The sequence below is a fragment of the Carlito syrichta genome, unplaced genomic scaffold, assembly GCF_000164805.1.
Source record: "Carlito syrichta isolate Samal-C Ts95f unplaced genomic scaffold, Tarsius_syrichta-2.0.1 Scaffold308158, whole genome shotgun sequence".
NCBI classification, from domain to species: Eukaryota; Metazoa; Chordata; class Mammalia; order Primates; family Tarsiidae; genus Carlito; species Carlito syrichta.
In genome coordinates this window covers 412828-439537 of record NW_007252254.1, presented here as the reverse complement: position 1 = coordinate 439537, position 26710 = coordinate 412828, and the positions used below count along the sequence as shown (strand labels likewise).

Genomic DNA, 26710 nt, shown 5'->3' with positions numbered 1-26710 from the left:
TCTCGCCAAGTTGCCCATGCGGGTCTCGAACCCACGGGCTCAGGCAATCCACTCACCTCAGCCTCCCAAAGTGCTGGGATTATAGGCTGAGCCACCGAGCCCGGCTCTCTTTTTTCTTAATGTTCATCATACTTGTGAATTAAATATGGTGGTTTGTATGGGAACAGTACCCACTATTACTCTGAAATCTATACACATTTAGCAATTATAAAAACAAGGTTGATAATTTAAGCTTTCCTGGAAAAAAGAAGAAAAAAGAAATGGTAGGTGATTTATTTATTTATTGAGTTGGAGTCTCACTCTGTCACCCACACAGGAGTGCAGTGGTCGCTCCCGGCCACTGCAGCCTCGACCTGCTGGGCTCTGGCGATCCTTCCGCCTCAGCCTTCCAAATAGCTGGAACTATAGGTGCACGCTACCACGCCCGGCTAATTTATTTTATTTTATTTTATTTTATTGTAGAGATGAGGTCTTGCCAAGTTCCCCAGGCAGGTCTCGAACCCGTGGGCTCAGGCAATCCACTCATCTCAGCCTCCCAAAGTGCTGGGATTACTGGCTGAGCCACCGAGCCTGGCTGGTAGGTGATTTATTTACTCCTGTAGATGAACCTGCTATATGACTGCTTGTCATCCATGTTTCCTCATCTGACAAGATGCATCTCTCAGTAGATGACAGAATGATAAAGATCCCAGAGAACAGATGACTTGGCCTAGCCTAAGTTCCATCCTTCATAATAGTCAGGAGGTGCTGCCTTGGGAGCACCTGGGAGGCTTTCCATGGTGTATAAGATATTAGTTGCAGTGTCCTTATTAATTTTAGGTGCAGATAATGCTATTTTATCCTTTTCATCTAAATTAAATTAGAAACGTAAGACATTTTATTTCTATGTGATTAGACTCTTGGTGGCTATATTCCTATATCCAGTATCCATCATCCAAACTCATGTGCTTGGGAAGGTGCTATAGATTACAGATAAATATGTAACAGTTCTTTTAGCTGAATTTTACTGGACTAGACATTTAATTGGAGGTCTTGCTACTGACCAGGTTTGTTCGGCCCACACACAGCAAGCCAATCATTGAGATGAGATTTTGCAAAAGAGAAAGTTTATTCACAAGGTTGTTAAGCAAGGAGCTGGGAGAACAGGTCTCATATCTCTCTTTGAAAATACGGCTTGAGGGCATTTGTTTTTATTTGTTTATTTTTTGTTTTTTTGAGTTGGAGTCTCTCTCTCGTCGCCCAGACTGGAGTGCAGTGGCACGCTCCCGGCCACCACAGCCTCGACCTGCTGGGCTCCGGCCATCCTTCTGCCTCAGCTTTCCAAGTAGCTGGAACTACAGGCGCATGCTACTATGCCCGGCTAATTTTTTGATTTATTGTAGAGATGAGGTCTGCCAAGTTGCCCAGGTGGGTCTCGAACCCGCGGGCTCAGGCAATCCACTCACCTCAGCCTCCCAAAGCACAGGATTACAAGCTGAGCCACCAAGCCCGGCTAGCGAGGGCATTTATGAGATAGAAAACAGTGTGGTCTAAACTGTAGGGAAATGTGATTGGTAGGTAGGAAAGGTGAGGTAATCAAGGTTTCCTCACAAGCATAATCTAGTTACGTGAATCTTTATGACACATTCAGAAAATGGTGGTGTTAGCATGGTCTGATGGAGGAGTTTTTTGGCCCTCTGACATAAAAAACTCACCTCTTTGGCATTTACTCAGGCCCAGTTGAAGGGTGGGGGGACTCAGCTGGCTTGAACTGGGCAAGATCTGCCTCTTGCTTCCTGAAAAACAACTGTAAGCACCCATTATTACAGTGACCCACAGTTAGAGGTGTTACCTCTAAGGAAGCTAGTAGGAGTTTAGTTATATACTATTTGGCTATGTGACTTGATAGTTGGAGTTTTAAGATCTATTAGAAGTGACTAAATTAAGCAAGACAGGTTAGGTTTGGTGGGCTTAATCAGGTTAGCCTTCTGTTTCCGTCTTTGCTGTCCCACAAACATCCTTAGTAAGCCTGTCCTTCTGACTGCCTTGTTTCTATTCACGGTAGCCTTATTTTCCATGTGTCATCTGTGAGTTCTTTCCCCCCAGTATCCTGCTCCTCCCCGTTTTCCTTCAGTCACCGAGGCCTGTTGGTTCTTCATCACACAGCCTCTTGGATTTGTCCCTTACTTTACGTTTATTTTGCCCTGCCCTGTTTATTTATCCTCTCATTCCCAGACTATGGCAGGAGTCTCACTTACTCAACGGACTTATGTGTGTGAATTAGGTATTAGGGGATACAGAGATGAATAATCCAGAGTCTCTGCTCAGAGAGGAAGGAGTCTGGTAGTGGAGGCCAACTCAGAAAGGATCCCTACTCTGAAGATATCATTCCAGAGAATGTGATAAGGATGGTCACGGAAGATGGATACCTAATTGGTTTCCTTCTTCCTCCCCAATTCCTGCCTCTCCTTAGGTCCTGCCCATCTCATCCTAATTAACCTTAAAGCACTTCACACTGTCCTTATGTTGTGATCTGCCTCAGTTATCAGACTTTCTTCTTAAGTGTTTTCATCACTTTGCCTGCAGGTTAAAGGCACCCTCTTCAGCCTGGAAATCATTTATTCCAGCAACTTCTGGGAAATTGTTAGAAATGAAAATCTTGTGCTCTACCCCAGACCTGATCTATCAGAAACTCTGGATGTGAAGCCTAGTAATCTCTGTTAAGAAGCCCTTTAGGTGCCAGGTGCGGTGGCTCATGCCTATAATCCCAGCACTTTGGGAACCCGAGGTAAGAGGATTGCCTGAGCCCATGGGTTCGAGACCAGCCTGGGTAACTTGGGGAGACCTCATCTCTACAATAAAAACCAAAAATTTAGCCAGGTGTGGTAGTGCGTGTCTGTAGTTCCAGCCCACTTGGAAGGCTGAGATGGAAGGATTGCCTGAGCCCAGCAGGTCTAGGCTGCAGTAGCTGTGAGCATGCCACTGCACTCCAGCCTGGGCAACAGAGTGAGACTCCAGCTTAAAAAAGGAAGCCCTTTAGGTGATTCTGATGACCTGTAAAGCTTGAGCCTCAGCACCTTCGTGGCTGCTCAAGAGTTTCTGCAAACCAGCAGCATTCCCATCACAGGAAAGCATAGAGTTAGAAATTCAGATTGCTGGACTTTGCTAGAAAAACAGATCACCTATTGGTGAGGGTCTAGGAACCTGTCCAGGAAACATGCCCTGTGGGTGATGCTTTTGTCTATGTGGTGAAGCACTGTTAGTAGTGTGTTTTTAAAAGAATGTTGACATTCATTGTGAGTAAAATAGGAAGTCCTTGGAGGTTCTGAGTGGTGGAATATCTTGTATTTTACCTTAGTCTCTCCTTGTAATTCTGTCGAGTTCCGTGTCTTAGTGTTCTTTAAGGCTTAAAGACCTAGTCCTATGGCCCTTCTGCCTGATTGTCTTACTTACTTTTCATCCTTAGGAGATTGTACTCCATTTCCTTTGTTGAAACCCCTCCCAAACTGAAACCATCTTTTCCCAGGGAAATCTTTGCCTCTGCACAAACTCTTTGTCAGTGCTCTTTTATTTTTATTTTTTTATTTTATTTTATTTTTTTTGAGTTGGAGTCTCACTCTGTCGCCCAGACTGGAGTGCAGTGGCCGCTCCCGGCCACCGCAGCCTCGACCTGCTGGGCTCTGGTGATCCTTCCGCCTCAGCCTTCCAAGTAGCTGGAACTACAGGCGTGCACTACCACGCCTGGCTAATTTTTGATTTATTGTAGAGATGAGGTCTCACCAAGTTGCCTAGGCGGGTCTCGAACCCGCGGGCTCAGGCAATCCACTCACCTCAGCCTCCCAAAGGCGCGGGATTACAGGCTGAACCACCGAGCCCGGCTTGTCAGAGCTCTTTTAAAAGATACTTTTGTTTTTCTTTATGTTGTTAGTTTTTATTTCATGAATCTTTTCTGTAGAATGCCACCTCCTTGGAAGGAGGACTACAGATTACACACTTGAGCCCAGGAGTTTGAAGATAGTCTGAGCAACATAGTGAGACATCATCTCAATAATTTTTTTAAAAGGGTGGTTTTGATAAGATACCGTCTAATTATTCTGCCTAATTTAATATGGTTTTATGTAAAATGTGTTCTACTTTCTAATCTCTTGGCTTCTATTTGATGGACTAAGATTGGGGAATTGCCAGTTTGCCTCAAAAGATATTAGTCTGTGCTTAGTTATACAAAAAAAATACGTGTAGACATGAAGGATAAGATTAGGAGTGACTGCTATACTGCCGCTTTTCTGCCCTTTTAATTTTATTATAGGTCATATGGAGTGGGCATTTCTCCCCCATCCCTTCAGATGTTCGGATCCTAGTGTCCACCCTTCCTTTTCTCCAACTGCGAGGTTTCCCTGGATGATAGTTTTAACTACTCACTATAATGTGATAATTCTCGCTTATGGCTGCAGCCAAGACCCTTCTCCTAAACTATAAATCCACAGTTCTTGTCTTCTGCTGTTTCTAAGAAATTGTGCAAACACTTGGCAAAGTTTCTAAAAACTACAATGACCTTTGAGGTTATCTGAACTCACTCCCATGGCTTTAGGTATGTCTGTTTGCTAACAGTTTCCATAGAACAGTTTCCACGTGTAATCCTCCAGCTCAGACCACTCTTTGAAGTTCAGGCTCTAATATGTAATTTCCACTTGACACAGACACTTATATACTGACAACTTAACTCTTCAGACCTACCCCAAAACCTGTTTCTCTCAGTGTTGCCCATCTCAGTGGGTGACACATTATCTTTTACCAGCTGCTCAAGCCAAAAGTGCTAAGTAATTCTTGACTCTTACCTGTCTTTCACATCCCACATTCATTTCAAAGGCAAGTTCTGTGGCTTTCTTTTCATCATATTCACCTCCTCCACTGTCCCCACTTTGGTCTGAGCCACACCATTTCATGTCTGTACTATGAAGTAGCCTGCTGACTGGTCTTCTTGTTTATACTCTTCCACTCAGCAACCAGAGTTTTAAAACCTGAGTTACTCATCTCAAAATTCTCTCTACAATAAATAAAAATAAGCTGGGCGTCATGACGTACACACCTGTAGTTCTAGCTACTTGGAAGGCTGAGGCGGAAGGATCACCTGAACCTAGCAGGTCAAGACTGGTGGCCGTGAGCATGCCACTGCACTCCTGTCTGGACAACAAAGTGAGACTCCACTCAAAAAAAAATCTCTAGCAGCTTCTGGTCACACCTAGTAAATCCCATAGCTCTCAGAGCGACCCATGAAGTTCTACATGTTCTCCCCACCTCCTCCTTCTCTGGCCCCCTGCTTCTGGACTTCAGTCACCTTTTCCCACACCAAATACACCAATCATGTGGCTCCTTGAAGCCCTGCTGCCTGCTGCTCCATTTGCTCAGAGGGTCCTTCCTCCAGGGATCTGCATGGCTTGTTCCTCACTTCTTTACAGTCTCCAGTCATGTGTCACTTCTCAGAGAAACCATCCTCGATTACTTCCAACAGGACCCCTGTCCCTCTGTTCCCCTTCTTCTACTTTAATTTTCTTCATGGCACATATAACTCCTGACCTCACATGTCTCCTTGTTTACTGTCCATCTGCTCTTAATTGCTCATTGGTTGTATGAGAGCAGAGTTCTGTGCCTTATTCCTATGCCAAGAACAGTGCCTGGTACATAGTCAGCACTCAAATACTTGCTGATTGAGTGCCTTTGTTTTGGTTCTACTTCATTTGGGAACCTTCCATCCTTTGCTCCTGATATGACCGGTGGTTGTGGTTGTTTGTTTTATTATAGGTCTCATGTCTTCTGTTTTTCACTTGTAGTTGCTTGTCACTGCAGCTGCTGGAGATACCAGAATGGTTTATTTACTACGTGAACAAGTTTCTGATGTTATTTTTTTCTCTGCCTAATTGAAGAGGTTTGGGTCTGATTTCACTCCCTCCCCACTTTTTTTTTATGTGCTCTTTTCCTGCCTGATGGTGATTTAGTCCTGGACATGATGGAACATGGAATGATAATCAGCTGCAAGAAACGGCCCAGTTGAGGATTAAACACCAGGAAGAACTGACTGAATTACACAAGAAACGTGGGGAGGTAAAGCTAGCCTCTTTCTTTATCTATCCTCTGCTCTCTGTGAGGGTCCTATGCTGGGGGATGGGAGCTCAGAATTGGCAGCAGTTTTGGCCAAATGTGTCATCACATGCCCTCTCTATGGGAATGAAAGAGTGAGGGAGATTGAATGAAAATACCAGGCAGAATGGGGTCCTTCAGCAGGAGGGCAAGCTGGTGAGAGCTAAGTCCAGAGTCAGCATGAGAGATGCAAGTGGATAGGTTTAAAGGAAGAAAAAAGCTTGCTGCTTGGTTCACTAAAGGTCTTACTGATATCTTCATAAAGCCTTTGAGTGTGAACCCTGGAATTTCAGAATGTTCATTAGAAAGCATCAAGACCTAGTCTGCATTTACCATGGATGGGGCTTATGACAAAGCTCTGGTTGGAAAAACACAATTTACCATCAGTTCAGCTGAATTGATCATTTCTTCAGCAAAGGCAACTGAGGTCAAGGGATAGCCAGGTGTCCTCAGCCAGCTCCTGGCAGTCACCTATAATACTACCCATTTATCCAAGCTGTCCTTCAACATGGAGTGGCACAGACAATTCCCATGTGCATCCCCTAAGCCCCTCCTCACTGTCACACAACTCCCCGACCCCACAAGCACTTTTTCTTTCTTAAAAATACATTATCACCCACTATGTATTTTCTAAGTGAGGTCCTAAAGTCTCTTATTTATGAAAGTGTTCTTCTTTATCTCCCAGTTAGCACAATTGGTGATTGACCTGAATAACCAAATGCAGCAGAAGGACAGGGAGATGCAGATGAATGAAGCAAAGTGAGTAGAGACCATGCCTCCTTGGAGCCTGGTCATTGGGTCACATGTCCTTGTTTTGCCTTGCTCTTGTGAGTGGGGCCAGGGGCAAACAGTGGCCATGCTGCACTCAGAAAGAGTTTCATTTTATGCATGCATGGTCTAGGATCCTTTTCTGCTAGCTCTGTGAAAGCAGGGACAGTGCCCTCAGGTTCCCAGTCTTCCAGCATCCTTCTAGAGAAGTAGCCTTGGACCATGCATGTGTCCCAGAGGCACTCAGCTCTCCCATGGCTTCTGTTTATGTGAGCTGGTATCTTCCCGGGGTAGAGCTAGGGTCAAGACAACTGAGTACTTGGCCCCTGGAACTAGAGGAATGGGTCTGAGCAGTACTGTTGCTGATGAGGAAGAAGCCTGGCTGACAAGTGGGAACACCAAATTTTGGGACCTTGGAGCTGGACAGGTGCTTGGGTCTCCTTAATATGTAGAGAGGGATCTAGAAGCTTGGAAAGGCAAAACGCTTGCTCAAGAAATGTTAGAGCTGGTAAAATACACAAGGTTTCTAGTTTCCTATTTAAGTCCCCTTTACCACTCTGTCTATAAACCATTGGACTGGGCTTGGCTAAGAAATGTAATAGACACAAAATATTGCACAGGGTGATGGAACAAACCCACACAGTTGACTCCGACTCTGACACAGAGCTCTGGCAAAGTACTGTTTCTCCTCTAATGTCATGCTTTCAGAATTGCAGAATGTTTGCAGACTATCTCTGACCTGGAGACAGAGTGCCTAGAGCTGCGCAGTAAGCTTCAGGACCTTGAAAGAGCCAATCAGACCCTGAAGGATGAATATGATGCTCTGCAGATCACTTTTACTGCCTTGGAGGAGAAACTGAGGAAAACTACTGAAGAGAACCAGGAGCTGGTCACCAGGTGGATGGCTGAGAAAGCCCAGGAAGCCAATCGCCTCAATGCAGAGAATGAAAAGGATTCCAGGTGGGATATCAGTCCACAGTTAGAAGTTTCCATTTTTGGTAAAGTGGAACCTAGTTCTTTGAAAAGCAAGAAGCAACAAACCTGGCAGTTACTGCAAGTGGAAGAAAAAACACTAATAGTGATAGTGGATATAAAAGAAATTTGCATTCATAGGGACACTCTTACAGTTGAGCAAAAGAATACTTCCCAGAAGGTTTGTTGGCCTATACTATTTTGCCAGGGGGTTCTTTCAGTGTTTCAAGGTGAAAAGCTAATTCTTAAACAACGTAAACTAATCAGAATTAGAAAAGCATTAGGCTGGTTGCAGTAGCTCACACCTGTAATCCCTTTGGGAGGCAGGGGTGAGAAGATTACCTGAGCCCAGGGGCTTGAGACCTTATCTCTACAATAAATTTATTAGCCAAGTGATTCCAGCTACTTGAAAGACTGAGACAGAAGGATTGCCTGAGCAGAGCAGGTCGAGGCTGCAGTGGCTGTGAGCATGCTACTGCACTCTAGCCTGGGCCTCAGAGTAAGATGCTGATTCAAAAAAAAAGGGAAAAAGATTGGAATCCCTCCACAATTTAGTGAAACTGTTTAGACCCATACAAAAATTTTGATCTTGCTTATACATAAGAGGATCGTAGTCTAATTTCACATTAATATGCTTGTGAAATTTCTAAATCAAATACATTGGTACTTTCTGTTTTTTTGGAATCAGAGTCTCATCCTATTGCCCAGGCTGGAGTGCAGTGGCATACTCACGGTCACTGCAGCCTCGACCTGCTGGACTCAGGCAGTCCTTCCGCCTCAGCCTTCCAAGTAGCTGGAACTATAGGCACTAGCCACCATGCCCGGCTCATTTTTTTTTTTTTTTATTGTAGAGATGGGGATCTCACCAAGTTGTCCAGGCTGCTCTCGAACCCCTGGACTCAGGCAATCCTCTCGCCTCAGTCTCCCAAAGTGCTGGGATTATAGGCAAAAGGCCATTCTGCTCAGTCCTGATAAAAACTCTTAAATTGGGAACAGAAGAGAACTTGAATAAAAACACCTATCTCTGACCAGTAGCCAATAGTGTTCTTAACAGGGAAGCCTCCCACCCTAGATGTTAGGAATTCAAATCTCTGTTGTGATAAATGTGTGTGTTTAAAAACTCTACAGAGAGTCTAATAGAGTCTGATAGATCCATGGTCAAGGTCTACCAGTCCACCATGCTATATACACTCCCATTAAAGTTAGCAAGAAAAGAAGGAAATCCCCACTCTCACTACTCTTAGAGAATATTCTAGTCAATTTGGTTATGAATCTAGACTACACCATCGAAAAGGAGAGGGTAGTTGTGCACTGTGGCTCACGCTTATAATTCCAGCACTTTGGGAGGTAGAGGCAAGAGGATTGCCTGAGACCATCCTGGTCAACTTGGCAAGACCTCTCTACAATAAAATCAAAAAAATTAGCCAGGCATGGTGGCGTGTACCTGTAGTTCCAGCTACTTGGAATACTGAGTCAGAAGGATTGCCTGAGCCCAATAGGTTGAGACTATGGTAACTGTGATCGTGCCACTGCACTCTAGCCAGGGTGACAGACTGACTTTAAAAAAATAGAAGAGGGTAAGGATGGCTGGGTGTGGAGTGGGAGTTTATACCTTAATCCTAGCATTTTGAGAGGCCAAGACAGGAGGACTGCATGAGGCCAGGAGTTGAGACTCCTGAGTAACATAGAGAGACCCCCATCTCTACAAAAAATTTAAAAAGTAACTAGGCACTGTGGTATGTGCCTGTAGTCCTAGCTCCTTGGGAGGCTGAGGCAGGAAGATTGTTTGAGGCTGCAGTGAGCTATTATCACGCGACTACACTCTAGCCTGGGTGACAGAGCGAGACCCTGATTCTTAAAAAAAAGAAAGAAAAGAAGGGAGTGAGTAAAAGGGAGTTATTATCCACCTAGAGAACTTAAGAAAATCAAGTGAAAAATGATTAACAAAAGTTCAACAGAGATTAGACTATATATATATATATATTTTTTTTTTTTTTTTTGAGTTGGAGTCTCACTCTGGTGATCCTTCCGCCTCAGCCTTCCAAGTAGCCAGAATTACAGGCATGCACTACCATGCCTGGCTGATTTTTTTTTTTTTTTATTGTAGAGATGAGGTCTCACTGCCCAGGCGGGTCTCGAACCCGCGGGCTCAGGCCATCCACTCACCTCAGCCTCCCAAAGGCACGGGATTACAGGCTGAGCCACCGAGCCCGGCTTAGACTATATTTTTTAAGCCCTCATATTAGTAATTTAGAATTTGGGGAGATTATTTCAGTTAATCTAGAAGAATGAATAAATAATAATAGGAAGGAGTCTTAAAGAGTAGTGATGAAAAGAGGGAGGTTAGCAAATGGAAGAGATGGTCTGCACTCCCATGTTTATTGTAGTACTATTCACAGTGGCCAAGATAAGGAGTCAAGTAAGTGTCCATCCGTGAATGAATGGTTAAAGAACATGTGTGTATAGACAATGGAATATTATTTGACTTTAAAAAAGAAGGAAATTTTGTCATTTGCAGCAACATGGATGGAGTTGGAGGACATTATGTTAAGTAAAATAAGCTAGGCACAGAAAGACACATATGCTTTTTGTTCATATGTGGGAGCTAAAAAACAATTGATATCATGGAGATAGAGGGTAGAACGCGGGTTACCAGAGGCTAAGAAAAGGAGTGGGGAGTGGGGAATAAAGAAGGTTGGTTAATTGGTACAAAAATTCAGTTAGATAGAAGGAGTAAGATCTACTCAGTAGTACAATAGGTTAACTATAGTTAGCAACAATTTTTTTTTCGCTTGTAGTTCATTAAGATTTATTAGCTGTGCAGCAGTGGATCCTCCCCAGCTTTCAAGCCCACTAAATATTTTATTATAGGTCTCATGTTGGCATCCTAAAATAATGGAAAATGTCACACAGTACTGCTGAGTACAAAATGCATCAACCTAGAGTCTGATAACTTTATAGTTAGCAATAATTTATTGTATATTTCAGAATAATCAGATAAGTGGAATTGGAATCGTTTCTAAAAGATAGTGTTTAAGGTGGTGTATATCCCAATTACCACTGATTTGTTCATTACACATTGTATTCATGTATCAGAATATTACATGTTCCCATAATTATGTACAACTATTATGTATCCATATAAATTTCTTCAAAATAATGAGCACTAGTCCTACTAAATAATATGCTCTGATATCTTTAAAAGACTGTATAACACTGAATCATAAGGGTAGAAGTACAAAATGTAAGTGACTTTCTGTTTATGAAGTACTTTGGAGAACTTTTAAACAAAAGAGTAATGAAAATAAACAGTGGACCTATTAAAATTTTTAGGTTTCTTGAAGTCAAAAGATACTAAAACAAACTAGAAAGTGCTCTTTTAAAATAAATATACTTAAGGCCAGGTGCAGTGGCTCATGCCTATAATCCTAACACTTTGGGAGGTTTAGCCCAGTAATTTGAAACTGGTCTGGGCAACATAATAAGACCTCATTTCTACAAAAATTTTTTTGAAAAAATAGCCAGATATGTGGCATGTGCCTGTAGTATCAGCTATTTGGGAGGCTGAGGCAGGAAGCTACCTCAGGCCCAGGAGGTCTAGGCTGCAGTGAGCCATTATTGTGCTGCTGCACTCCAGCCTGGATGACAGAGTGAGACCCCAACTAAAGGTAAAATAAATATGCTAATATAATGTCATTAAGGAAAAGGTGAGCACTCAGACAAATGGACAGTAAACATAGATAATTCATAAAAGTAGTAGTGTGATCAGTAAACACAGCAGGAAGGGTTAATAAGAGGAAGACACAAAGAGTCCTTTCCCCTTGCTGATAGAAAGTACATTTGTACCATCTCCTGAAGGGGCACTTTGGGTTGAACAGGAGCCTGAAAGATGTTCCTACTCATTTAGCTTTAACCTAAGGAAGTAAGGAGACTTGTTTGCCAATTATTTTGTGATGGCACATAATTTATATTAGTGAAAAAATTAGCAGTACATCTCTCACAGAATTAAACTGGTATATTCAAACAGTGGGATTTTTAAAGCTGTGTATTTTAAAGTTATGTATTTTAAGAATACTTAGTGATGTGAAAAAATGCCTAAAATATACTTAACTGAAAATAGGGTATAAAATATTTTTGTATAATATCTCAATTTTGTATATGTTTTTTAAAAAGAATGGGCAGAATTATACGTGTTATTACTGGTGTTTATTTTTGAGTGGTGAGATGTTGGTTTTTGTTTTCTCATTTTATACTTATCTGTATTTTCTAACTTTCTGAAGTTTCATAAAGAAAAAAAGAGTTGTCCTTTTTGTATTCTTTGTGTCTCACATTTACTTTAAGTAAAATAGTGTGGCTTATGCCACAGAGTTCTTTGGCAGTGTGAGGGTGTTGGGAACCCCAAGGTTAACTGAATGCTGCTAGGTTGGATGTTCATGGCAGCTAAGATGCTGCTGTAGGAAGAATTTGGGGAGGTGAGGTAATGCCAAGGAAGATACCCCCCACACCGCCCTGAGCATGGTCATGGTGGGGGGGATAATAACAGACTTCCTGCTGAACATGGTATTGGAGATACATCAGATATCTGCCTTCATTCTTTATTTTCCTCCCTTTGATATGTTTTCCTAGGAATGTGCATTTGGAGTTATCGTGATTGCAGCCTGCGGAGTCTTTTCATTACATTGATCAGATATTCTTCCTAGAAGCTTTTCCTCCTCATTACCCACTTCCTGCCAATTCCCTGCCTTAGATGTCCTGCCTCTTTACATCTGGCAGCTTTTGTTTTGTTTTTGTCATGATGTAGCACACTATTTTGAAATATCCTCTTCATGTCCTGCCTCCTTCACTGGGCTGCCACATGCAGGCATAGTGGCTGCTGCTTAAGACGCACTCAGGGAATATTTTGAGTTAGTAAAGAAAGACCAGCTGGGCTCGGTTGCTCAGCCTGTAATCCTGTGCCTTTGGGAGGCTGAGGTGAGTGGATTGCCTGAGCCCATGGGTTCGAGACCCGCCTGGGCAACTTGGCGAGACTTCATCTCTACAATAAATAAAAAATCAGCCAGGCATGGTAGCGCGCACCTGTAGTTCCAGCTACTTGGAAGGCTGAGGTGGAAGGATCGCCGGAGCCCAGCAGGTCGAGGCTGCGGTGGCCGGGAGCGGCCACTGCACTCTAGTCTGGGTGACAGAGTGAGACTTCAACTCAAAAAAAAAAAGACTGGCCGGGCTCGGTGGCTTAGCCTGTAATCCCAGCATTTTGGGAGGCCAAGGCAAGTGGATTGCCTGAACCCGTGGGTTTGAGACTAGCCCAGGGAACTTGACGAGACCTCGTCTCTACAATAAATCAAAAATTAGCCAGGCGAGGTAGTATGTGCCTGTGGTTCTGGCTAATTGTAAGGCTGAGGCAGAAGGATTGCTGGAACCCAGCAAGTTGATGCTGGGGTGACCGTGAGTGTACCACTGAACTCCAGTCTGGGTGATGAAGTGAGACTCTAACCCCCTGCCAATAAAAGAAAAGAAAGACCTTTCCTTTTAGCTGTATGCATGACAGCCTGGCTGTAAGTGTTTTCTTCTCCCTGTGACCCTAGGTAAAGTTATTATCCCCACCTTGCAGAACTGGAACCTGAAGTTATAGAAGGGTGTCTACCAACCATTACCTTTCCTGTAGAGCATCGTTGCATATCCTATGCCGGGATTCTGGTTTTCCCTCCAAAATAGTTCATAGGTTGTCTCTTCTAGCTAAGAAAATGTTGGTAAATTGTATTTTTTGTTATTTGCCCTTTAAAACTTGTCATCTTCTAGGTATAAAATCAAGAGTGTGTGCTGTGCTTTTTCAAGCTGTACCTACTTTCTTTCCCAAGATTCTGATATACCACCTAGAGGTCTTTTCCCCATTCTGAGAATCACCACTATGATAGAAGCTTAAAAGGAATTTCAGCAGTATTCTTGAGTGGAGCTTAGTAGCAGTGTTGTAGTTCTGAATTAGGGGTCACTCATATGGAGCATATAACCATAGTTAGAGATAAAATTGCCAGAGGAGAGAGGGTGAGGCCAGGATTTGAAGTTAGAGAGTTGCTGAATTTAGGACTTGGGAAGGAGAGAGAAAATGATTTTCAGAGAGTGAGGTAGTAGATAAGATTTTTGACTATATTAAAATTTTGCCTGGGCTCAGTGACTCAGCCTGTGATCCCGCGCTTTGGGAGGCCGAGGTGAGTGAATTGCCTGAGCCCGTGGGTTTGAGACCTGCCTGGGCAACTTGGCAAGACCCTGTCTCTACAATGAATCAAAAATTAGCCGGCTATGGTAGCACATGCCTGTAGTTCCAGCTACTTGGAAGGCTGAGGCGGAAGGATTGCTGGAGCCCAGCAGGTCGAGGCTGCAGTGGCCGGGAGCGTGCCACTGCACTCCAGTCTGGGCGACAAGTGAGACTCCAACTCAAAAAAAAAAAAATTTTTGTCAGCCAAGACATGTCTAGCTTTAGTAAACTAAAGTTATATGCACTTTGACAGTTCAGGAATTTCACCTTACCTCAGTTTTCTCATCTGTAAATTGAGAGTAATAGTGCTTACTCCACAGATTGTTATAAGATTTGAATGAGTTAAAAATCAATAAACTAATCAGTGTCCAGTACAAGGAAGTCCTAACTAGATCTACATTATTATTCATTCTATGGGCATCTTAATACAAGTTGAGCATCCCATATCTAAAAATCCAAAATGCTCCAAAATCTGCAACTTTCTGAGCACCAACATGGCACTTAAAGGAAGTGCTCGTTCAAACATTTCAGAGTTACTATCAGTTCAGCTCAATTTTGTCTTTAGACTTGGGTACCATTCCCAACATATCTTATTATGTATATCCAAAACTCTAAAATCTGAAAGAAAAAACAAAATCCAAATTCTGGTTCTTAGCATTTTGGATAAGGGATACTCAACCCTTGTAAGACGATTTGCTGAAGAAAACTAAGACTCAACTATGACTAACTCCTGTTAAACCTGAGGCGCCTTTCTGTTCCCGAGAGGCCCTAGGTACCAGCAAGCAGTCTTTCTTCTGTGCTAGTTCATTACTTTATCCAACAATGTGATCTCTCTCCCTGACTTAACTCTTAAACCCTTCATACTGGGGAGTCTTACTGATGTTATTGGCTTGGGTCTGGGTATCTTTGCCTAGGGTAATTGTCATTTTAAATGCACTGAATGTTCAAATGTTTTACTAAAAGTGGTCATTTATTGAGAGCCCAAACCCTATGCTTTTCTTAAGCAGACATAAATGGTGGGCTTTTTTTAATAGGAGACGGCAAGCCCGGCTGCAGAAAGAGCTAGCAGAAGCAGCAAAGGAACCTCTATCGGTTGAACAGTAAGTAGAAATAAATGAATCAAAACTATGTTTTTGATAATTTGGTTCTTTTTAAATAGTTTTATTATGTTTTTATTTCTGTGAAATCATTTTACAGATTTTAGACAGAAAACTGGAAAGTTAAAGGAAGAAAATAAAAACACAGTTCTACCACCACCCAGAAGTGACAACCATAGCCATTTTAGTTATATTTTTGAGGCTTCTAATTTTTCACTTACAAATTATGTACTGAATATGATCTTTGACCAGATTTCTGATTATTTACTTGAGATAGGTTCTTGAAAGTAAAATTTTGATAGGTCAAAGCTTTTGGAAGGTATTGCCAAGTAACCTAAAAAGTTGTTTCTGTTTACACTCCTCATCAGCTATGAGTGTGATTTCTAACTTCCTGTATGCTGCACACTTTACTGACTGTGTTTCTTGTTGATGCTTTGAATGATAAGCTTTCTGCCATTAATTGGGCCAGTGTTATATAATATTGGGCTAGGGGGTTCATTCTCTTGCTCTCTTTTGGTTTGTGACTTTAAGTGGAAGCATAAGTGAAAACTAAGATCTCTTGGAACAGAAGGATTTAAGTCAGTTCTGGAGCTTTTCCTAATCTGCCTATGAGTTGGGGTGGGGGATTGCCCCTGAAATTTGAAGCTTTGTTTGAGAATGGTGTCTATTTTAATAACATTTTTATTTCCTCTAAGATGTGTTTCTTTTCTATTGAAATGCATTTTGGAATAGAGTTTTGGAATTGTGATCCACTATTTTTTTAAAAGTTGGTTGCTTCTTTGTATGTGAAGGGTAGTGGCTTAAATGGAGTCATTCACCAACAAACATCTTAATTTATAAGAAAACAAATCTTCTCATATCAGTCTTTGACTTAGATGCTGTAGGTTAGGTACAATCAGATATGGAAAGTCAGTCTCAGATGCTTTTTTCCAAAGCCACAAAGTAATAAATAACTGACCTGAAAATGAGATTTGTTTTCTTAAAAACAGCAGCTTACAGGCGAGGCATGGTGGCTCATGCCTGTAATCCCAGCACTTTGGGAGGCGGAGGTGAGAGGATTGCCTGAACCTGGGAGTTTGAAACCAGCCTAGGCAACATGGTGAGATCTTGTTGCTACAAAAAAATTAACTGGGTGTGGTAGTGTGCACCTGTAGTTCCAGCTACTAGGAAGGCTAAGGTGGAAAGATCACCTGAGCCCAGCGGGCCAGGGCTGTGGTGACTGTGAGCGTGCTACTGCCCTCCAACCTGGACAACAGAGTGAGACTCTGACTCCAAAAATAAATAAAAATAAATATCAGCTTACAAAAGGGTAATTTGTCTGCTTCCTATTGGCCAATGTAACCAGGTGACTGGATGTGACACTGTTTAAATAGGTTGAGCGACCGTCCTTCCCAAGATCACACAGGAATGGTCTGAACTAGGATGCAGACCTACAGCTGTAAAGGTCTGTTCTTAATCTCTGTGCTTCTCTAAGAGAGAAATTTCTAGGTCAAAGGACATCTACATCTTTGAAATGTTTTGATAACGAGTTGGCAAATCCTGGTATTTTCTTGTGGCCCTGGACCTGTGCACAGTTCTAGGTACTTTAGACCATAAAACTCTTATCTTAAACAGAGCGTTTCATAAGCTTGACTCATATTACCTCTTCATGCCATTTTTTGCAGTTCTCCTTTTGTCCTTGTGTGAGCACCGGTGACTCACAGACTTAGATGTATGTAAAAGGCAACTAAGAAAATAAAGAGGACATGGTTGTCCTCTTTATTTAGGCCTGCTTTTATTCTCTTCCACATCCTGGCCAAGAGTGTAGTACAATTACACATAATCCTGAAATAAATAGCTAAGGAAAATAAATTTACTTTGACTTGGTTTAACTTGCTTGGTAACAAGTTCTTAAGTGTATATTTGCATAATCCAGATAATTAATCATGAAAAAAGAAAAATCTTGCTGTCAAGTTCTTATGAATTCGAACAGTAGGCGATGAAGTCTTGGGTTATTGAATTTTATTATTTTCTCATGAAGATTGCAACTCAGTATGGGGTCATTAAGACCAAAATACTTAATTGCCTTACCCCCCAACCAGGAAAGATATGGCCCACCAAAATGAGGAAGGGGAATTCCAGGGGTGCTTTGCATCCAGTGGGCTAAAAAACAACAAAAGGAGCGTATTCCTGTGATTGGATTCTATCATTTGAAATGTAATGGGCTCTTAATGTCAGAGGCACTGTGTATTTAAGTGTAAGCGTAAAATACCCAGAGTCAGAAATGAATAGTGTTTAGATTTTGCTTTTTTGTTTTTTAATTAAATTAATATTTAAAGCCAGGTTGCTGATGCAGCCATAGATTTCGTGGCCTTTTTAGCAATCCTTTCTTCTCCTGGATTCTCTACACTATCATTTTCTCATTCTCCATAGTTGCCCCTCACTATTCTAGGTGCCACTCAGCCCCTGTCTCTTGGGAACTGTGTGTTGGTGAGTTCTTCAGCCCTTTAGCTGTGTAGCTGGTTGCTGGTCGAATGCGCTACCTTGGTACTGGTTATGTGGTTAATAGACTTGAGACCATTATTTCATTGCTTCCCAAGTGGGAGCTCTGCTTACACCTAAAAGGATCAAGAGTTCACTTGTAGAATTATTCTCAGCTGGAATTCTGAATTTGATCTGAACAGGTTAAATGATTATTTTAGTGTGGCCCAGAACATGGCAGCTCTTCTTTTTCTCCAGAAACACTTAATCATCACTGTCATAGCCAAGTGACAGAGGTTGTGACTAGAAAATGTCATTGTCATTTGCAGAACAGATTAATTACTAAGCTCCTGTTTAGCAAAATCAAAGAATCTCTTGCCTTTCTTTCCAGGGATGATGACATTGAGGTCATTGTGGATGAAACCTCTGATCACACTGAGGAGACCTCTCCTGTGCGAACCGTCAGCAGAGCAGCCACGTAAGTAGACAGAATTGGGCCAGGAAAGGGAGAACTTGAGCAGCAATTTGACAGCACATATGTGGACACGATGAAAGAATGTAGTCAGATACACTCAAGTTCCTGAACCCTTTTACCAGGACACCTGATTTTGTACACACCACAGAGATGTCCAGTCCTCAGTTCGACTCTGGTTAATGGTAGAGAAGCAGAACACAGAAGGCCTCACTCTTCTAAATACAAAAAAAACTTAGTGACTTCCTAAAAGATGGACAGTTAAACCTTATTACGCAGAGCATACATCATGCTGTCTGATTCTTACTAGAGCTCATGGGATTTTCTTTTTTTTTTTCTTTTTTTTTAGTAATTTGCTGAAGCAAGACTGAAGAATGGGGATTGGTTGCTAACAGCCAGAAATTGTTAGAATTGTTAGAGAATTTCCTTGTCTAAGGCTTTATTTCTAGGGAAATAAATTGATTACTTGGGAGCCTTATTTCTTTTAAAACTTCTGGGCTGGGTTTTCCCTTCTACCTTCCCACTGTTTTCTTGTGGTTTGGTACTTTGTTGGGTTTCTCTTGACTGGGGTTTGGAAACTAAATGGGAAACATATACTCTTGGGTACCTGTTTTTGTGGACTGTTTTTATTGATCGATTATTTGGGAAAAATGTTTCTAAGGTTTAAACCTATCCTCCCCTCCTCTTTAGTAAGCGACTCTCACAGCCTGCTGGAGGCCTTCTGGATTCTATCACTAATATCTTTGGGTAGGTTAGAATACTTTTACCTTTCCTTTTAAAAATGTGTATAAATATTCCTAAGTATATGTACATGATTTTTATTTTTAAAATGTACACCAGAATTTCAATGGTACGGAGTATACAGATGCCTTAATTTCAGCTTTTTATTTAGCTTCTTCCTTTTTTCCTCAACTTCCTTTCTCTTAATCTCGCTGCCTGCTGATCTCTGGCCTTTCCCTTTAGTCTGTCCGAGTCTCCCCTTTTGGGACATCATTCTTCTGATGCTGCCAGGTGAAAATATTACCCTCTTAGTCCAGCATGTGAGTGTGGGTCATTGATAATTATGCTGATCACTGCTTCACTACCTTCAATCATCAGATGTACACATGCTAACCAGGATGCTTTGCATGTTCCTAGGAGTGCTGGAAGCTCTCAAGCGAGGCTGTCAGGTTGAATTCTTTGTACAGTACTCATGCTCCTGTTTCTTTTGGCATGCTGTTCGACTCCATGTTGGCCACAAGTGTACACTGAGGATCATTGTAACTAGGCATAGAAATCATCTTTAAATAGTTTTGCAAAAATAACAAAGTGCTAGTCTGAGCTAGCTGTTACATTAAGTTGAGAAAGTTTCCTAGCAGTTTATTGATTGATTGTTGTTTGGAATTGCTTTTCAATGTTGAGTTGTGGAGTCCGTGAGTTAGTGAGCAGGAGAGTATGTCATGTGCTGGCCCTCTTTCTTGTTTGAGGGAGGGTGCTTCTGGTTTGTTGTGAATTGTTCTGTAGTTTGAAGGATCTAGGAGGGACAAAAGCTATTGACCGGCAGTCTGTTTAAACAAGGTCGTCTTGGAGTCCTTTCTGACAATTTAATGAATAATAAACCTGTGCGATCCTGTCTAATATTTGTCTTTATGTTATTTCTTAGGAGACGCTCTGTCTCTTCCTTCCCAGTTCCCCAGGATAATGTGGATACTCATCCTGGTTCTGGTAAAGAAGTGAGGGTCCCAACTACTGCCTTGTGTGTCTTTGTAAGTATGCTTCAGCCCCAAACCCCACCACACTTGATAACAGAGCCTGGAAATGAAAGGATCTTCCCATGCCTGCAGCTAAGCTTTTCATTGTTTTATGCACATCACGTGTACCTCTTAATTCTGTCAGCTGTAGTAATTGATACATTTTGCTAAGTTTGAGAGGACAGAATTTATGAGAACCATTCTTTGAAGCACAGACTGACTGAGAGGTTTGGTAGCATGAGAGAAATGGCAGGGGAAAATTCTTTAGGGATCGTGAGAAACTGGAGAATGATTCATGCAATTGTTGTCACCAGTTGGCTGTAATGTAGAATCAGATGCCAGTCAGGGGTCTTGGAAGTTCAGTAGGACAGCTGTTGGTTTTATGAATTATACGCCTACCTGTATGACTTCCAGTCATTAGGAGTCTATGATTGGAAGTCACTGTGAAACCAGGCCTGCACCAGGAGTTAGTTCAGAGCTGGGTCCTAGTACTAGCAGATAATCTGTGTCCCAACAGGAATAATTGAGCAGAAATTGAACCAACCTGAGGAAACATTCAGGACCTGGCTTAGGGCTGCCAAAGCACTGGGAGGGGGAAGAGCAGAGCACAACAGAGCCCAGAGAGTTGGGCGGACTCCAGGATTGGCTTGATAACTGGTAGGGGGTGAGTTCAAGGAGCCAGCTCCCAGAGCAGAGAAAGATTTGCTGTAAAGAAGGGGTCGAATTTATGGTGGGAGCTTTTGGTTCTGGGCATAAGGAGAAACTTTAATAGTTAGGTATTTTTACACAGTGGACTGACTAAGTGATGAACTAACCACCTTGTAAAGTGAGTTCTGCTTTGGAGGAGTTGGGCTGGGGAGTGTTAAAGGACCCTTCCCACTCCATTCCTGTGATTCTATACTGGGCCTGAGGTCGATGATGATTGGTAAAAGGTCTGATTGCACCGAATGTCACAGTCCCTTCCTTGCCCTCAACTCCCAGCAGCCCATTTGTTTCTCCTATCACATTTAAGTCATGTGTATGGGTTAATGGAGCAGCTGATAGCTTGAGATTCTGTCAGTGTGTGTTTCTGAGAGTGAACGGTTCGCAGCTGACGGGTATCCAACAGAAGCAGTTATTCAGGAGATTGACGAGTGGCACTCATGGGTGTGATGGTGCATGATCTCAAGTTTTCAATCTGAGACCTCCTAAGGAGAAAGAAAGGAAATTCCTTGGAGGCGAAAGGTTTGGTTACCTGCCATACAGATTTTCAGCAGTGGGACACATGAGGGAAAGTAGGAAATCAAATTGCCAAAGTGATGCTTATTTCCCAGTCAGCTAATAGAGTTGCTCTCTCAGTAATATTTCAAGCATTTTATTATTTCAGTCTCAAGCAAACGTGAACATCAGATGGTCTCTTCTCAAAATAACCTTTTAGGCAAGTGGTTAGATTTAACAGTCTATTGATAATCCATCTTTTCTAGTCTTCCCCCTCCCCCATTTATGGAAATTTTTCAAGCATAACCAGAAGTAGAAGAGTACAACGAACTGCTGAGTAGTATCATTCATTCAGGCAACTTCAGTTAGCCCCATTTGTCAGTCTTTTGTTCCTCCCTCCCCCACTTTTGCTGTAACAGTTGAAGCAAATCTCAAACATTGTATTTCATCCAGAAATACTTTGCTACCCATGTTCCTAAGAGAGTAGATTATAGTGAATTCTTCCATTATTTCCTCTTATTCTAGGATGGGATGCTTTTTAACTTTATCTCCCCTCTCATCCTGAATAAAAATGCTATCTTTTCAGGTCATATGTTTCAGGGGTATACCAGTCTCAGAAAATTTACTTATGAAGAATTTAAATTCTCCCAAAATAACAGTTGTTACTTTTCATTGAAGGCCTTTTCATGAACAGGTACAGTCCTGGGTTGTAAAAAACTTTTTTGGAGATGAGCAAAAGTTTGCTTGGGGAGAGATCGAGTAAATAGGGAGGGTAGGGCATGGAGGTCATGCCATGTTTGGTCAGAAACTGCTGAACATCGGCGTGGTGTGCTCATAGATTACTCTTGAAGTGAGCAAACATGTTGAGAGAATCTCAAAAAATTCACCAAAGCCAAACGTAACCTCTCGTAACAATGCTAGCTGGTACACTGATGCCTATGGGTTCCTAGAACACTTACTTAGCAGGGGAAGCCTGTACTACAAGGAGCCTGCCCTCCAAAAAATATGTTTTTGGGGGGTGTCCCCCTTGTAGTATTTAATATGAGTTAATAGTAAATTAGTCATTAGTAGTGTTAATTCAGTCTGGGCCAAAAGAGGCAGTTAAGTCTAGGCCTACTTTTAAACTAGTAAGGTCGGTGCAGGTCATTATTCTTGGAAGTAATCAAATTAATACAAACTGTACATACTTTTTGAGAATGTTGCACTGTATTTAAATAAATACAACTGTATCTAGAAGAATGAAATGGTAATAGAATCTTAGGGAATCCTGAGCTAGGAATTCAACTTAGTGACCTGCTCTACTACTTTTTAAGGATGCGCGTTTTCCCTGAGTTAGGCATTTGGAATAGTTGTTTGTTTCAGACTCTTGGAATAATAATGATTGGATTTGAAACAGGTTCTTGTCTTGCAGGATGCACATGATGGGGAAGTCAATGCCGTGCAATTCAGTCCAGGTTCCCGGTTACTGGCCACAGGAGGCATGGACCGCAAGGTTAAGCTTTGGGAAGTGTTTGGAGGTGAGAGCCTCCTGGCATCTGGTTGGCCTTGCTTTTAAATAATCTTTGAATTGTTCATCTTCTCAAAACATTTGATGTAAGGAGTCATTTGGCCAAACCATTATTACCTTTTCAGTTACTCTTTACATCGGAATGGATGTTTGCTCTGGTTTTCCAACTAGTGACTGGAAGTTATGGATATGATTATGCATATGTTTTTACTCAAGTAGGGTCAAGGAATAAGACTATAGGAGCCACTGTCAGGTTTCCATAGTTACAGCACAGACATTATCCCTGCCCAGCAATAAATAGCTCTAAAGTTCTTTTGTCTTTATTAATTCATCTGACCCTTGCAATAGCCTTGTGTGGTTAAAAAAGTAGGTATCACTGTTTAACAAATTAAGACAGTAAAATTCAGATACTGCATGACTTACATAGTTGATTTACATGGCTAGTAAATGGCTTATATGGCAAGTGATTGGTGGAGCCAAGGCTAACCCAGCTCTTAAGGCTTGAAATCCCATGTTCTTCCCACTAAGCCATCTCTAGACTTCTCAAACAACTGAAAAGTCATAGGGGTTACTGCTTTTTAGGTTTATTAGAGCAAGAACAGTCTACTAATCTTTTTGGTTAGAATAGATTATTAGTAAAACCCCCACTTGTCCTCCCCAGCCTTTGATTTTCAAGAAAAGGATTCAGTAGTTAAGTCCCTGGCAGTTACAGACTGTTAAAGCCCATGAAGATTTGCCATTTTTCCAGAACACCATGTTAGCTTATCAGTTTTAATGGCTAAAGCTATTAAAACAATAATAAAAAAATCATAAGGAAAGAAATTTTAGGGGACTTGGTTTATAAAATCTAAGGAATCTATTTTGATTATGTCATTGAGATTAAATGGAGATAACACTAGAAGCATTTTTGTTTTACTTTTCGGTCAGTAAAAATACCTATAAACTGGGCATGGTGGTTCACGCCTGTAATGCCAGAACTTTGAGAGGCAGAGGCGGGAAGATTGCCTGAGCCCATGGGTTTGAGACCAGCCTGGACAACATGGTGAGACCTCGTCTCTGCAAAAAATTAGCCAAGTGTGATGGCGCACACCTGTGGTTCCAACTACTGGGAATGCTGAGGTGGAAGGATCCCCGGAGTTCAGCAGGCTGATGCTGGGGTGACCATGAGTGTGCCACTGCACTCTAGCCTGCGCTATGGAGTGAGACTCCAACTCAGAAAAAATTAGAGATGCCAATCTTTAATTCTTAACCTTTTTGCTGCTGAAAAGGAAATACACACGAATCAAAATTAATACTGACATACTTTGTGCCAGATCGTAATTTATGTTAATAAAATTAAAAGTTTTTACTGGATCTACAGAAGTAACACAAAATGTTTGCAGCATTCTTTATAGTTTTAAGTAGGGCCTTTATTTCACAAACAGCTTTTTCAGTCTGCAGGGTTTTTTCCCCTGGCTTAATATTTGCTCAATCTTGGAAGAGGCCAATCCAAGTGACCTTTTTTTTTTTTTTTGAGTTGGAGTCTCACTCTGTCACCCAGACTGGAGTACAGTGGCCGTTCCCAGCCACTGCAGCCTCGACCTACTGGGCTCCAACGATCCTTCCGCCTCAGCCTTCCGAGTAGCCGGAATTACAGGCGCGCACTACCACGCCTGGCTAATTTTTTGATTTTATTGTAGAGATGAGGTCTCGCCTGTCCAGGCGGGTCTCAAACCCGCAGGCTCAGGCAATCCACTCACCTCAACCTCCCAAAGGCACGGGATTACAGGCTGAGCCACCGAGCCCAGCTCCAAGTGACCTTTTATGAAATAGTTCAAAAGGAGAAGTGTCCTCACTTCCAAGATGACAAGAGAAGGAACAGTGGTCTTGCCAAAAGGGGGCATACCCACATGCAGCCTATTCACTGCACAAACTGTCCAAGGTGTGCCCAAGGACAAGGCTACTAAGAAGTTCGTCATTTGAAAGACTGTAGTTATTAGGGACATTTCTAAGTGAGCATCTTTAATGCCTGTGCTTCCCAAGCTGTGTGTGAACCTACATTACTGTGTGAGTTATGCTACTCACAACAAGGTAGTCAGGAATTGATCTCCCCACCCCAATTTAGACTTGAACATCTCACCCTAATTTAGACCTGTAGGTGCTGCCCCATGACCTCCACCAGAGCCCATGTAAAGAACTGAGTCCTTAAGGACTGAAGACAAACTGCCCTCTGAAGGAAAAGAACATGGAAATTACACTTTAAAAAAGTTTCAAGGGATTTGGGTGCTATGACTCATGCCTGCAATCTCAGCTCTTGGGAGGCTGAGGTGACAGGATCCCTTAAGGCCAGCAGTTCAAGACCAGCCTGAGCGACATAGTGAGACCTCATCTCTACAGTGAAAAATTTAAAAAGTATCTAGGTGTGGTGGCATATGCCTGTAGTCTCAGCTACTCAGGAGGCTGAGGTGGGGGGATTGGTTGAGCCAGGAATTCAAGGCTACAATGAGACATGATTGTGCTACTGCATTCCAGCCTGGGTGACAGCAAGACCCCGTCTAAAAGAAAAGAAAAATAGTTCAGGGTCCTTTTTTCATCCATTTAAAGTAACAGAAGAAGGGCCATTTCCACCCAGTGGGAACATTTATTTTTGCTTATTCTTCCAAAAGCAGAAACTCCATTGGGAATTAATGATATAAATGCTGTTGACATAGTCTCCCTGGTAACTTGTAGATAAGAGTTCTAATACGGTCTTTTTGAGATGAATCTCTTGTATAGAATAGCAGTCATTCATTGGTTATTTCTTAAATTTGGGACTGTGTCAAGTGCCAAGCAAATAAACCAATATTTTGAGTGTGAGCCAAGGAGATATTTCTTAGAATTTGCAGTAATATTTTTGTCTGTAAAGATGTCATCTAAATAAAGTAAAGCCTTAACTAATGATTGTTAGACTTTTTCAGCCCCTTTGAACATCTAATGAAAGCTAGGATACAAAAAAAGGCATTAAATATGCTGAGTTTCTTTTATTATTTTTTAGTCAATCTCAATCTGTAGCCCAGGCTGCAGTGCAGTGGCATGGTCATGGTTCACTGTAGTCTCACCCTCCTAGTCTCTGGCTATCCTTTCACCTCATCCTCCTGAGTTGCTGAGACTATAGGCAGACACCACCATTCCCAGCCAGGTTTTTGTTGTTTTGCAGAGGTGAGGTCTCACTATGTTGCCCAGGCTAGTCTCAAACTCCTGGGCTCAACCAGTCCTCACCTTGGCCTCCCAAAGTGCTGAGATTACAGGTGTGTACCACCACACCTGGCCCAAATATGCTGCATTTTACAGATAAATTCAGGGTAGGCCTTCATCAACCAGGTAAATAATCCGTGTCCTTAATGTGTGTGACAGTTTCAAATCAGTGTTCATGTCATCCTGACATCCAGTTCTATTCATTATTATTGCTACTAAGGAGTATTGAATAAGATACAAGTTCGTTGAAATGTTTCCTATTCTGTGCTTCTCTTTGATGAATTTGACTACAGTGGTTCCCTAATTCTTAGAGCCTGTTTGTGTAGATCATATTTAGGCTGCCCTTTTAAAAGAAACTTGATCAATTCATTGAGATTTTTGCTCTTCTTTGTTTGTAATTGCAACATTAAAGTTTCTGTGTGAGTGGCCAAGCTGTCTGAAAGCAGGGTGAGTGCATTGGCTCTATTGGTGGGGAATTGTTTGGAAGGAAAGGAGGCGCTGCCAGTTAGTAGGCTTGCCAGAGTCTTAGGTTCTCAGAGATAAAGTATGGGGGCAAATTCCAGAAACTCCACGCTAAGTTGCTGGCATTCTAATGACTTCTCAGTTAAACATAACTAAGACAATTTCTTTTCACACCTTAATGAGAATTATCACATCATGGATTCTGAAATTTATGGTCATTTTCTACAAGAGTGATAGTTCAGTTAAATTTTGTGTCGAGCTCAGTTGACACATTTTATGGATTTCTACACTTCTCTTTGTTTTTGTTCTGTTTTAGTTTTCGTTATTTTGTGATAGGATCTTGCTATGTTGCCCAGACCCTCAGACTCCCGCCTCAGCCTCCCAAAGTGCTGGGATTATAGGTGTGAGCCGCTGTGCCCCAGCCACTTATACATCCTCTTTGTAAAGAGAATTATTAATAAATTTCCT

General features: G+C 42.0%; 1 protein-coding gene across 4 annotated transcripts in view; it reads left to right on the top strand.

The window, feature by feature from the left end:
• The window catches only part of ATG16L1 (autophagy related 16 like 1), a 46359-nt gene that overhangs the window by 5908 nt on the left and 13741 nt on the right, over nt 1–26710 (top strand). Inside the window, exons 3-11 of one of the 4 annotated variants that reach the window (XM_008065107.1) lie at nt 5973–6078; nt 6800–6873; nt 7591–7842; nt 15139–15204; nt 18053–18139; nt 18824–18880; nt 19097–19144; nt 19776–19878; nt 22472–22577. In XM_008065107.1, coding sequence (XP_008063298.1) covers nt 5973–6078; nt 6800–6873; nt 7591–7842; nt 15139–15204; nt 18053–18139; nt 18824–18880; nt 19097–19144; nt 19776–19878; nt 22472–22577 — 899 coding nt within the window. The remainder of the gene's footprint in view (nt 1–5972; nt 6079–6799; nt 6874–7590; nt 7843–15138; nt 15205–18052; nt 18140–18823; nt 18881–19096; nt 19145–19775; nt 19879–22471; nt 22578–26710) is intronic. The other 3 variants (XM_008065108.1, XM_021716090.1, XM_021716091.1) reach the window with 3 other exon arrangements.